Source organism: Anopheles ziemanni, chromosome 2 (genome assembly GCF_943734765.1).
Source record: "Anopheles ziemanni chromosome 2, idAnoZiCoDA_A2_x.2, whole genome shotgun sequence".
Classification (NCBI taxonomy): domain Eukaryota; kingdom Metazoa; phylum Arthropoda; class Insecta; order Diptera; family Culicidae; genus Anopheles; species Anopheles ziemanni.
In genome coordinates this window covers 19078031-19088675 of record NC_080705.1, presented here as the reverse complement: position 1 = coordinate 19088675, position 10645 = coordinate 19078031, and the positions used below count along the sequence as shown (strand labels likewise).

Below are 10645 nucleotides of genomic sequence, written 5' to 3'. Positions count from 1 at the left end.
ACGACCAAGACAAAAACATGCCCCGCGTTACGTTGCTACTTGCAAGTACATTAAATGAGGAGAGTGTATATGTATGGGAAATATCGCACATTTTCCCGCGTTGTTCACCATTACCCGACTAACAAAATTGCTCTGATCAGATTGGTCGCACACTTACATAATAGGCAAGTTGATCATGCCTATTTTGCACGCGACGTTATGCTCTGTTCATAGATTCCATCAGAGTGATCAACAGAGCTCTGTTCATAGAATTTAGGGTAGGGCACTTTGTATATCGCGGGGTATGCAAAACGATTTGTCGTAGTTTACCATGATCAGGGCCCTGATGAGAGAAATTTTGTTGGTCGGGTAGTGAGGTTGGTGGCAGTATTCTGACGCATGCGATATTATCGTTCACTAGTATTTCTGCTATTTTTAAAACTAAGAAAAAGTAAAAATCACAATCTCGAGATCATCGCATACGACGATCTCTGATACCAACCTGATTTCCTGAAAGGAAGCTGTTATTATTTGCTGGGACTGTGTGGTGTAGTAGGGTCCAAAGTGTCGGTAGTTAGTGAAGTTTTTTCGTGCAGTGTTTTTACAGAATCTCACATATTTCGTCAACAATTCACATCATGCCAAAATCAGCAAAACTGAAATCATTAAAGATTAGCATCCGCTTTGGAAATCAAGACAAAAATTTCCTATTGGATGGTGAAGAAGTTTGCAACAACATCAACGGGGTGAAGCAGTTTTGCTTTTACCGGTTCCCGCTTTTGGTACATGATAAAAATCTAAGGATGTTCTGGATCGGTAAGTAGAAATGCTTGGATTCAAAAGTTGCTTGATATTACCCCAATGCTTACCTTGATATTACAATTTTATGTTTCCATTTTCCGATCGATCAGATCAACACAACGATGAGATATGCTTGATAACTGACAGCGATTATTCTGCCTTCGTGCGCGCGGCGGACAACACAATAGGTCATCTATTCGTCGAAGGAAAGGCGCCTGATAATGAAGATCTTCCACAGCACACGACTGTTAGCTGTGATGTTTGCGATCAAATGGTTGTAGGTCACCGGTACAAATGCCTTATTTGCCCCGATTATGACCTGTGCATGACGTGCGAGGCGCAGTACCGCCATAAGGACCACGTTATGTTACGCATCCCTCGTCCAATAGATATGCTGAAGAAGTACCTTCCCCAGCTAACAGATGGGATACCCTGGCAGAGGAAGTAATGGGTTCGACCACGAAAGTAACACTGAACCGTGCTATCGGTATCTTCTGTCGCTTTCTCACCCACGCAGGTTGTACCCCCATTCCCCGAGAGCGTTGATCATGTAGAACACTTGTGAGCGAAGTCCATATAAATAAAACGACTTTAACTCGGTTCACTCCCGAGTCCTTCTGTGACGTCACAGGCTTTCTACTCTTTCTCTTTCACGCCTCACTTCCCCACTGCCGTTTGTTCTTCTACCCTCATTTTTTTTCTTCTTAGCGTAACGACCGTCTTGTGTGTCCGTTAAGGGTTTACTAGACTTGTTCACTTTGTGTAGGTGGGTAGCCAGTTCTCTCGCACAGGGGAGGGTCCGGTCCCGGTTGGGATTCGAGCCCACATCGTCAGAGTGGTGTTCTCCAGCGTTCATTGGCCGATTGTCTAACCGACGCTACCACCCGGCTGTCACGAACCTTTAATTTCATTCTAGTCAAATAAAAGCGCGTGTTTTTAAAAAATCGCTACGATAATTTATTCAAAGTGTATCATACACCAGTGTATACAGTATTGCACTCATAATATTATTTAACTACTTATCCTTCAGCTCTACCTCGATCAAGATTACGCATCTCCATCTCTGATCGTAAGAGTTTGTCTTTAATATGCTGCAAGGTCGCTTCTTTATCTTGATGTAATTCCTCCCTCACCTGTTGTCTGCGCCAGCTTATACCTTAATAACATTACTTTAGCACTTCATCGCTTGAGTACACTTTCAAGTTTCCAAAATTACACATTTCAAGATAGTTAGGTTGAATAACGACTTTGATAGCAGCAACAACTTCGTATAAACTCTTCGTATTGCTTACACAATTTGCAATCCAACATGCAGATAGCATGATAGTAGATAGGCAACTGTCACAGACTCGCTCATAGTTCACTAACAGGCGAGAGGGCACTTTGAGCGAAACGGACCGCGATACTCGAAATTTCGATCGTACAGATACTAACTCCCAAAAAAAGGAGAAAGAAAAATGTTTGTAGAATGTTCGAAAGGGAAGACGTGACGAATTCTGAATTTGAGTGAATTCGCTCTTTGAGCGAGGTTCTGTCAACGGGGAATCGATGGAACGAGAGAATCGAACATGGGAAAGCAATACACTGAAAATGTTCTCCAATGTACTCGTGTTGTTCACGTCTCACCCTTGTAGTAGTATGGAGTAGTATACTGGGCACTAGTATGGATGCATACAAACATTGTGAACCCTGAACAAATCGACTCGATAGCTCAATAAATTGTTGAAATTTTTCTAACTCAGCTCGTTGGTGTGAGCTTAAGTGCTTAATTTTTACCTTTGGACCTATTTTTTATCAAAATTTGCATTCAAACAAGAAAAGTAATTATATAGACATTTGCAAAATTATTTGAAACATTTTAATTGATTAAAAAAGGCAGAATTTTTAACATAAAAGATAACTTATAATTAAATTTACAACTTTGTCGAAGATTGCAAACTTAAAAATTGTGTATTCAAGAAAAAATAATGCATGACCATCTTGCATTGAAAATTTACGCTGTATATTTTGTCTGCGTAAGGTGTCTGTTTTTCGAAGGAAAATTAGCTTTAAGTGTTTAAGGGTGTTCACAGACGGCGTCAAAGTCCTCTCCGAACGAAACTCCTGACCTACTGTCCTTTTTTGCTAGTTGCTTCTACGTTACTTATATCTTCGTGCTTTTCACGCAATCAAAATATGTTCACTAAAAGGCACTGATTTTGAATTTGTAATCCACCCACAAACATGTACATCTGGAATTCTGATGCTGATCAATGAATGATAATTAAATGACAAAAAATAAGTTTACCTTTTAACTTTTCAGGGTTCCAGATGAGTCATCAGAAGGTTACGAGATGAAGCGTGCACAACGGCTACGTTGACAAACGGTAGGCAGAGAGAATAGATGTGTTGGTTTCTTATAAGATTTTTCTCCGAAAAGTTTGAAAAAATTACGAAGCTTTCGCCGGTACCTCGGCAATTGATCTGTTATAGGAACCTGAAAGAAAAGCTCGTCGATAGAGCACTTGTCCGCGACACTGGATGTATAAAGTTGCCGACCCCTGGATTAGAGCCGACCCCTTTTTCGATTGTTTACCTTCGAAGTTCATTCGATCAGCTGCCCCACCAACATTTCGCTATGGAAAATGACCGCTGCTTTTCTGTGAAGTGTTCGGCTACTTTTCCTATTAAAGCAGCTCCGTTCATTTCTGATGCAGCACCGGAGTTCATGAAATAATTGAAGCGTATGAAATAATTAATGAAATAATTCAACAAATTTAAGCATTGTTTTGAACCTTTGCAAAAAAATGTGAAAAAATTCAAAAAACATTTCACAACTCTTGTTCCGTTTGTTTCTCTTTCTTCTGTTCTGTTCTGCCTTTCTCGTTCTGCTGCCTCGCTCCCCTCTGCGGTCCTATTGTAACCTCCTGATGTGTTCTGCTCGCCTGGTAGCAGGTGTTCCGCCGTTCCTTCGGCTTTGGGAGTTGATATGTTGCCTGAGGGTGAAAGATGTATATATTTGTCTTTGTTATTAAAGTTTTTACTTACCATTTGATTCTGCCAGTCCGAAGCGTGTGGGGTGTTAATCTCGAATTGTTCCAGTAGTCCACCGAGAATCTTGTACACCCTCGGGTTTAACTAGGGTTTTCTTTGACCGCTTTGGTGTTTGCGTGACAGTACACGCACGCGTCGCTTGTGTATCAACGTGTGTATAACGCACGCGCGTTGACCTTGTAAATAGAACCGCTAACAAGAACCAGCTGATTCTTGTTTTGCCACACTGGTGTGGCGACAACCGATCGCACCGTATGATTATGTTTGTGATATTTTCGCGCAACATTAAATAAACATATGCGCATGGAATTTCTTTGTGTTATCATTACAGTTGTTCGTCACATTTTTAACATGTAATACAGCGTTTTACAGCTCACCTAGCAACCGGGGCAGTGTATGTAGAACATCAAGAATGATAGCCTACTGCAGAGTATTTGATGTAGAATAGCAAAACCCACAAGTGGCAACACAAACGGGTTAGTAGAAAAATCATCACTTTCTAGGATCTACCAGAATGAAAGTTGACGCATGGATGTTTGAAGTAGAGACGACCAGTTGAAAGGTACAGGATAAGGTAGGCTATGATCGCTTTTTCGCATCAGAAAACGAGCGCGAATCACAACAATCCTCGCAAAAGTATGTTTTCGACCGGAAAGCGATTTTCCCCTACTTTTACCTGCACCCCTCAACTGGTCGTGCCTACTACAAACATCCACGCGACAACTTTCATTCTGGTAGATCCTAGAAAGTGATGGATATTCTACTTACCGGTTTGTGTTGCCACTTGTGGGTTTTGCTATTCTACATCAAATACTCTGCAGTAGGCTATCATTCTTGATGTTCTACATACACTGCCCCGGTTGCTAGGTGAACTGTAAAACGCTGTAAAAGGTACTAAAATATGACCGCAAAATGTTTGATTTAAATTTCAATACAAACTGGCGCTAGGCGCAGTGTACTGCCTTCGTCATTAACATTGACCAAGCGACTAAGTTGCATGTTTTTTGTGTAACATGTGCTTTATACGTTAAGAACATGCAAAACGAAAGAACGGAGCAAAGAACAATACGAATGATCAAAGATGTACTTTTTCCTCCACGAACTTTGGTTCATACCTAGCTTGCAATATGTTACAGATAAAAAATTACTTTTACAAAGATAGGCCATGCCAAAATCTGGTTAAAAATAATTGCACAGCTTACCCACATCCACTACATCCAACTGCAAGTTGCAATGATTTTTTTCAGATTTAGATGTCGCATCGCATTTTTCATTGCTTAGCGTTTGATTGTTTCATGAGATTACGTCTTTTGGAAACTAGTAAAGATCTACACACAGATCTATAAACCAATTGGAGACAGCATTCGGAAGCAACGGATAAAAATCTAGCTCTTATCAAAAGCGACTTTTGTGTGCAAAATGCGCTCCAACATCTTCTTCCGCCGGAAACATAATCGTTTCTCAGCATAAGGTGAAATCATGTATTGACAGTTTAAAAGAGAGCAGGTTAATGGCACTCCTTAGTCAAAATGCATTCGTTGTTTAATGCTGGTAACCCTAATATAAATACATAAACTCGTGTAGCAACTGCTCAGGTGGATAGAAAATTAACCACTACCGGACAAAGATTACCGTTACTTTGTAATTAACCTTTGAACTGAGAAACACGGCCTTAACGTTTGCATTAAAAAATAGACAAATTTCGTCGGCGATAAGAAAAAAGTCAACCCAGTATATTGAATAAAGTAAATTTTATTGTAAGATTAAGATTTTAGTACTTTCAAAATAACTTCCGACGGCCAGTTGGCCTTAGCCGAAACTTTGGCTTAGCCAACCAAACCAACCATGTAGGAATGTTTTCAGTTGCTGTAAATGTTTTTTTCGATTGGTTGTAGTTGATAGGCATGAGCAAGGTGAGCAGTGTGGGATATTTCAATTATATTTGACCCATTCAACTCCTCCGATCCTCTTTACGCATGATTTACTGTGGCTAGGTATGTCCAAACCACTGAATCGTCTTTATCGTGTTTTCTGATAAAGTGGATTTATTCCGGAAGACACTGCACACTGTACACTTCTCCATACGCTGGAAGTCTTGACAGGAAGAACAGCGACTTTGGGCAAATCCTTCTCGCTGATTTTCACTTTTAAAATTTATTATATTTAAAAAAAAAAAAAAAAATCGCTTTAAAAATACTGTAACAAGCTTCAACAGTAATATAAAATACTAGGCTTTTTTACCACTTGTCGCCATCTGGTTTTAAATAATCGTTGGTCACGTGGTCCGCTATTAAGCAGGATGTTTAACACACAATCAAACGTAGATGGTTGTTGTCAAACTTGTTTTAAATTTAAACGAAATGCTACTCTTTAATTTCCTTTTAACAGAAAGTTGCTAACGTGTTCCGTTTTTTCATTGGTTAAAATTTGTCTCATATTTTAAATGCCAACGTTATTGTAATATTCCCGAAATGCAAACGTTCGTCACTAATCAAGATTTAATCGGTATAAGGACAGTCTATGTCGATTATGTTGGACCTCTTTCACGCCCGAAGATAAAACTCGAAAAAGAATTCTATATTTCAAATATCAAATGGCGAACATGAATCCTTAGCATCAAACACCTCGCAATAGTTGGCGTTCGAGATCATTGATTCAAATGATCAATGTATCGCTGGGATATATTTTTGATGTTTTAAATATAATGGACACACTTTATGAATAGCCGATCATATGTTAGTTTGATATGCATTCGTTTATTCACAGGTGTAAAACGTGCAGCGGTAGCAATGGTAGCAACTGCGGGAGAAGATTAAAAATTGATTGCGGGAGAAAAAAATATCGCATCCACCCTTCTTAGAACATAACTTGAGCCAGCAACTAGCAAACTTGTAATTTGTTTTTCCAACGCTGTAATTGCTGACATGCATGTGCATGTGCATGCGCAAACAGATCGTTCCGAGCTAACAGATAAATATCATCAATAAATTGAATAATATTTGTCTATTTTCTCGTTGTCATTATAGGTATGTAACACTTATACGAATTTGTAATAACGTAAATGAAAACATACCAACATATAGAAATTCTGTCGAAGGATTCTTTATTCTATCGAGTGTTGCTTTGAAGAGACCGCACGAGAATGCTTCGAATGCTTTTGAAATCATACATTTTGGATCATCTAAAACACAATCATTTCTGAGGCGATTGAGATGATATAAATATTATTGCATAGGTATTTAGTGGAACTATCTTTTGTCTGAATGATGCACTTGGCTAGAAATAACCATTAAGGAGCAATTTTGTTTTATTTCTTCTCTTTATTGTGCATCGATAATAGATTTGAAAGCGTCAATGTTGTTTACATTGGAAAATGTTCTACCGTTGGTGGCAGCGCTGGTGCCGGTAAATAAACTTTCCGTTCAAACTGTAACGGTTTATGCTTTGCATCCGTCGCTTTATTTCATTTTTCATGCAAAGTTTCACTCAAGAGCGGGTTGAAAAATTTCGGCGCTGCAGCGCGAATGCGACGGAGCATAAGTCAGTCGCTTCGTCTCGCTCCGATCCACGGGGATAGGCCTGAGTTCATTCAAAATTGGTAGTAGGGTGATGTGCTCCGCATGGCAACGGATGAACCACGTTAAGTTTGTTGATGTTCACGCACGTCACTTTCGGCGCAGCCAGCGATGATGTAAGTCATACACAGTGGATGGATGTAAACAACATTGCGGCGTACGAAAATGATGCGTAAATTTGCGAAATACTGGCGTGATTCGGCCACCTTAGTCGTATTGGCACGCAACAAACCAGCGACAACTAATGAAAAATATAACTATAAGGTAAAGTACTTCCTTTCGCTACGTACCAGGAGCGAATTTAATGGTGGTTCCAACACGTTCCCTGTAGGTGCTTACGTTTAAGCGCACGGAAAAAACTTCCTTCATGCCGAGCAGTGTCGTCTTTCCCGGCGGTGGTTTCGATCGGCAGGATGGGGCACTAGAATGGACAAACTTCTTCGAACAGCGTGGCGTTAACACCGATCGGCTTAAAAGTCTCACGCAGGTGACCGGCCCGCGACCGTACATCTTCCAAACAGAAAGCGACGATCAAGTCGACCGAAACATTTCGCTCCGGTTGTGTGCGCTTAGGGAAGCATTCGAAGAGCTTGGTATTTTGCTGGCCGGACCGGTTGACGAGCTGGATGCCAGGACAGACGGTTACAGTCAGTGCTTGAAGTCGTTGGACGTGCCCAGTTGGCAGCGACGAATACACGATGGAGCCGCTTCGTTTCGTGAACTTCACAGCGAACTGGGAGTTGTTCCGGATATATTCAGTCTGTACGAGTGGTCTTGCTGGCTAACGCCTACCATGTTTCGCAAGCGACGCTTTGAGACGGCGTTCTATCTGGCGGTATTGAATGAAATTCCGTCCGTACACCCGGAAGAGCACGAGGTGGCGGAGTATCTCGTACGTTGAAAAAACAAACTCACACTCTAAATGGCTTTACGAATTTATGACCGCGCATTTACCCAATCCCTTTTCCTATAGTGGGACACACCAGCGGCCCTACTGGAAGCACACAGGGCGGAAAAGCTTTGGCTAGCGCCGCCACAAATGTATGAGCTGACCCGTCTCAGCCACCTGTACGACATCGATCAGATCGTACGGTTCGCGATCGAACGCAACCGGAAAGGCTCGACTGTGCTCTGCCCGGTACAGTACACTGTGTCCGATGGGGTTGTGTTCGTGCTACCCGGTGATGACCTTTACCCGGCAAACTACGACTTCATTAGCAAGCATTCCGACGTGGACAAGTACAGTGAAATTACACGAGAAGAATTGCGTTCGAAAGCGAAGAGGTTACACCGTGTGGAACATCTGGGTTTGCATCATCAGGAGTACTTTCTCAACCAAATGCCTCTCGATGGGCATCTCAACTTGACGGGAGACAATGGTCACTTGGTCGGGCTTTGAAGGGGGTTTTCCCCCATGGGTGTTAGGTTGTTAAAGCTATAGGGTATTTGGTATTAAAATGAAACTAGGAGCATGAAAATGTCCCTCCAAAAACCGATTCCACACCTTGTTTATTAAAACGATACCCATAAAAAAACAATTATCCCCTAAGATCACAGCTTCGAGAGTCCGGTATTTTTCCCGCACAAATGTAGATGACCGTCCACCGGTTGACCGTTTTGCAGGTACGTTTGACTATTGATGCCTCGGTGCTCGACGCGATGCAAATTTTGTGCCAGATCCGCAAACTCCTGGGTCGAAAGGTGTACGTATTTGTTGACGTCGGCGTTGTCGGTTAGGAAATCGAAATCTTTTGGATACATATCGTCCCCCGGAAGTGTACCGACGGAACCGTCTGAAGTATTGTACATCACAGGACAGAACGGTGTCGTTCCATGGAACTTGCGTTTGGTAGCAAACTCTACCAGCACATCGATATCGTGCACGTAACTTAAACGTTCCAGTTCATAGGCCTGAGGGGGCGCTAGCCACAAGTTGCCTTCGGTGTGTGCTTCGAGCAGGGTACGAGGTGATGCCCACTGGAAAATGTGCAAATAGAACTGGATGAACTGTGCCCACAACCGTTTAAGTAACCAAATCACTGACCATGTATTCTTCCACCTCAAACTTTTCGGGAAAAACCGATGGAATCTCGTCCAGCGCTGCTAGAAAAAATGCCGTTTCGAACCGTCTCTGCGGGAAATAGGTCGGAGTGATCCACGTCGACCATTCGTACAAACCCCAGAGCTCCGGCGTTTCCCGCAACTCACTGTACAGCTCCAGAAACGACTTGCGCCCATCGTGTACGTCCTTTTGCCAGGACACCACATCGAAACCTTCCCTTGCGCGACTGAAGCCGGAACCAGTAGCCGACACCAGTTCGTTTTTGTTAGCCACCAGAAGCACTCCCAACTCCTCAAAACACTCCCGCAGCGCGCACAGCCGAACGGAAAGATTACGATCGAGCGTGTCATCGCTAGTGGTTTGCAAAATGTACGGACGGCAACCGGAAACGGTAGCTACGGAACGTACTGCAGCCTCGGGGACGTGCTGTTGCGCAAGAAGTGACAACCATTGCGGGGAGTCATCCTGCGGATCGAAAGCACCACCCGGGAAAACGATGTGGTTTGGTAGGTAACTGGTTCTTTCGGTCCGCTTGAACACCAGAACCTGCAACAATGGCAAGATACATTTTATAATGAAAAGAAAAGGATGAAAACTTTTCTCACCTTATAGTTGAATCCATCGGCGTCTCTTGCATTCCCCTCGTTGCGTGCCGCAACTATCAACGAGGCAGAGTCACGCCAATGTTTTGCGTATTTACGCATCTTTACACCGCACCACAGTTAGATTTCAATGTAACCTTGGATTGAAACACGCAAAACCATCAGCCCCGGCACACAATCTCTCTAATGTTCGAGATAAACACACATCGGTCGGAAGATAAAACCACTCAACCTAAAGCGACGGCTAGACACAGCGGTATTCGCACGAATATTCCCGCCGTCCAGCGGGAATCCCGCTGGACGACGGGAAACTCCATATGAAAAAAACGGATTTCGTTCCCGCTATGTTTAAAAAACGCGAAACTACGACCCGGCGGGAACGGACGCATTTGCTTAATTGAAACGTTTCATGAAAAGTTTCATTCGCTTGCTACAACAACGTCGGTATGGGCAACGTATATGGATGCGGCCGATGTTGTTGGAGAGAAACCAAAATGCGAGTAGTCTTCGACGCAAAATTTTGGAGGAGGAACTCAACAACACCATAAACTTTATATTTGATAATGACTCACAATTCCACTTTTACCTGCCGC

At 42.5% G+C, this 10645-nt stretch overlaps 2 protein-coding genes across 2 annotated transcripts; one reads left to right on the top strand and one right to left on the bottom strand.

The window, feature by feature from the left end:
* The first annotated feature begins 7553 nt into the window (after positions 1-7553).
* On the top strand, positions 7554-8787 carry LOC131281872 (acyl-coenzyme A diphosphatase NUDT19-like). Its single transcript, XM_058311232.1, has 3 exons — positions 7554-7652; positions 7720-8280; positions 8362-8787. The coding sequence occupies exons 1-3, from the start codon at positions 7554-7556 to the stop codon at positions 8785-8787; spliced, it is 1086 nt and encodes a 361-aa protein (XP_058167215.1).
* Positions 8788-8923: 136 nt separating this feature from the next.
* LOC131281871 (acyl-coenzyme A diphosphatase NUDT19-like) lies at positions 8924-10255 on the bottom strand. Its single transcript, XM_058311231.1, has 3 exons — positions 10056-10255; positions 9433-9996; positions 8924-9365 (listed from the first exon to the last, which is right to left on the bottom strand). The coding sequence occupies exons 1-3, from the start codon at positions 10152-10154 to the stop codon at positions 8940-8942; spliced, it is 1089 nt and encodes a 362-aa protein (XP_058167214.1). The 5' UTR covers positions 10155-10255; the 3' UTR covers positions 8924-8939.
* Positions 10256-10645: the final 390 nt, after the last annotated feature.

Coding starts and splice junctions, on each gene's coding strand:
- LOC131281871 (XM_058311231.1), bottom strand. CDS start 10,154: ATGCGTAAATACGCAAAACATTGGCGTGACTCTGCCTCGTTGATAGTT. Junction 9,997..10,055: donor CCGATGGATTCAACTATAAG/GTGAGAAAAGTT, acceptor CCATTGTTGCAG/GTTCTGGTGTTCAAGCGGAC. Junction 9,366..9,432: donor TTGAGGTGGAAGAATACATG/GTCAGTGATTTG, acceptor CACATTTTCCAG/TGGGCATCACCTCGTACCCT.
- LOC131281872 (XM_058311232.1), top strand. CDS start 7,554: ATGATGCGTAAATTTGCGAAATACTGGCGTGATTCGGCCACCTTAGTC. Junction 7,653..7,719: donor ATGAAAAATATAACTATAAG/GTAAAGTACTTC, acceptor CGTTCCCTGTAG/GTGCTTACGTTTAAGCGCAC. Junction 8,281..8,361: donor ACGAGGTGGCGGAGTATCTC/GTACGTTGAAAA, acceptor CTTTTCCTATAG/TGGGACACACCAGCGGCCCT.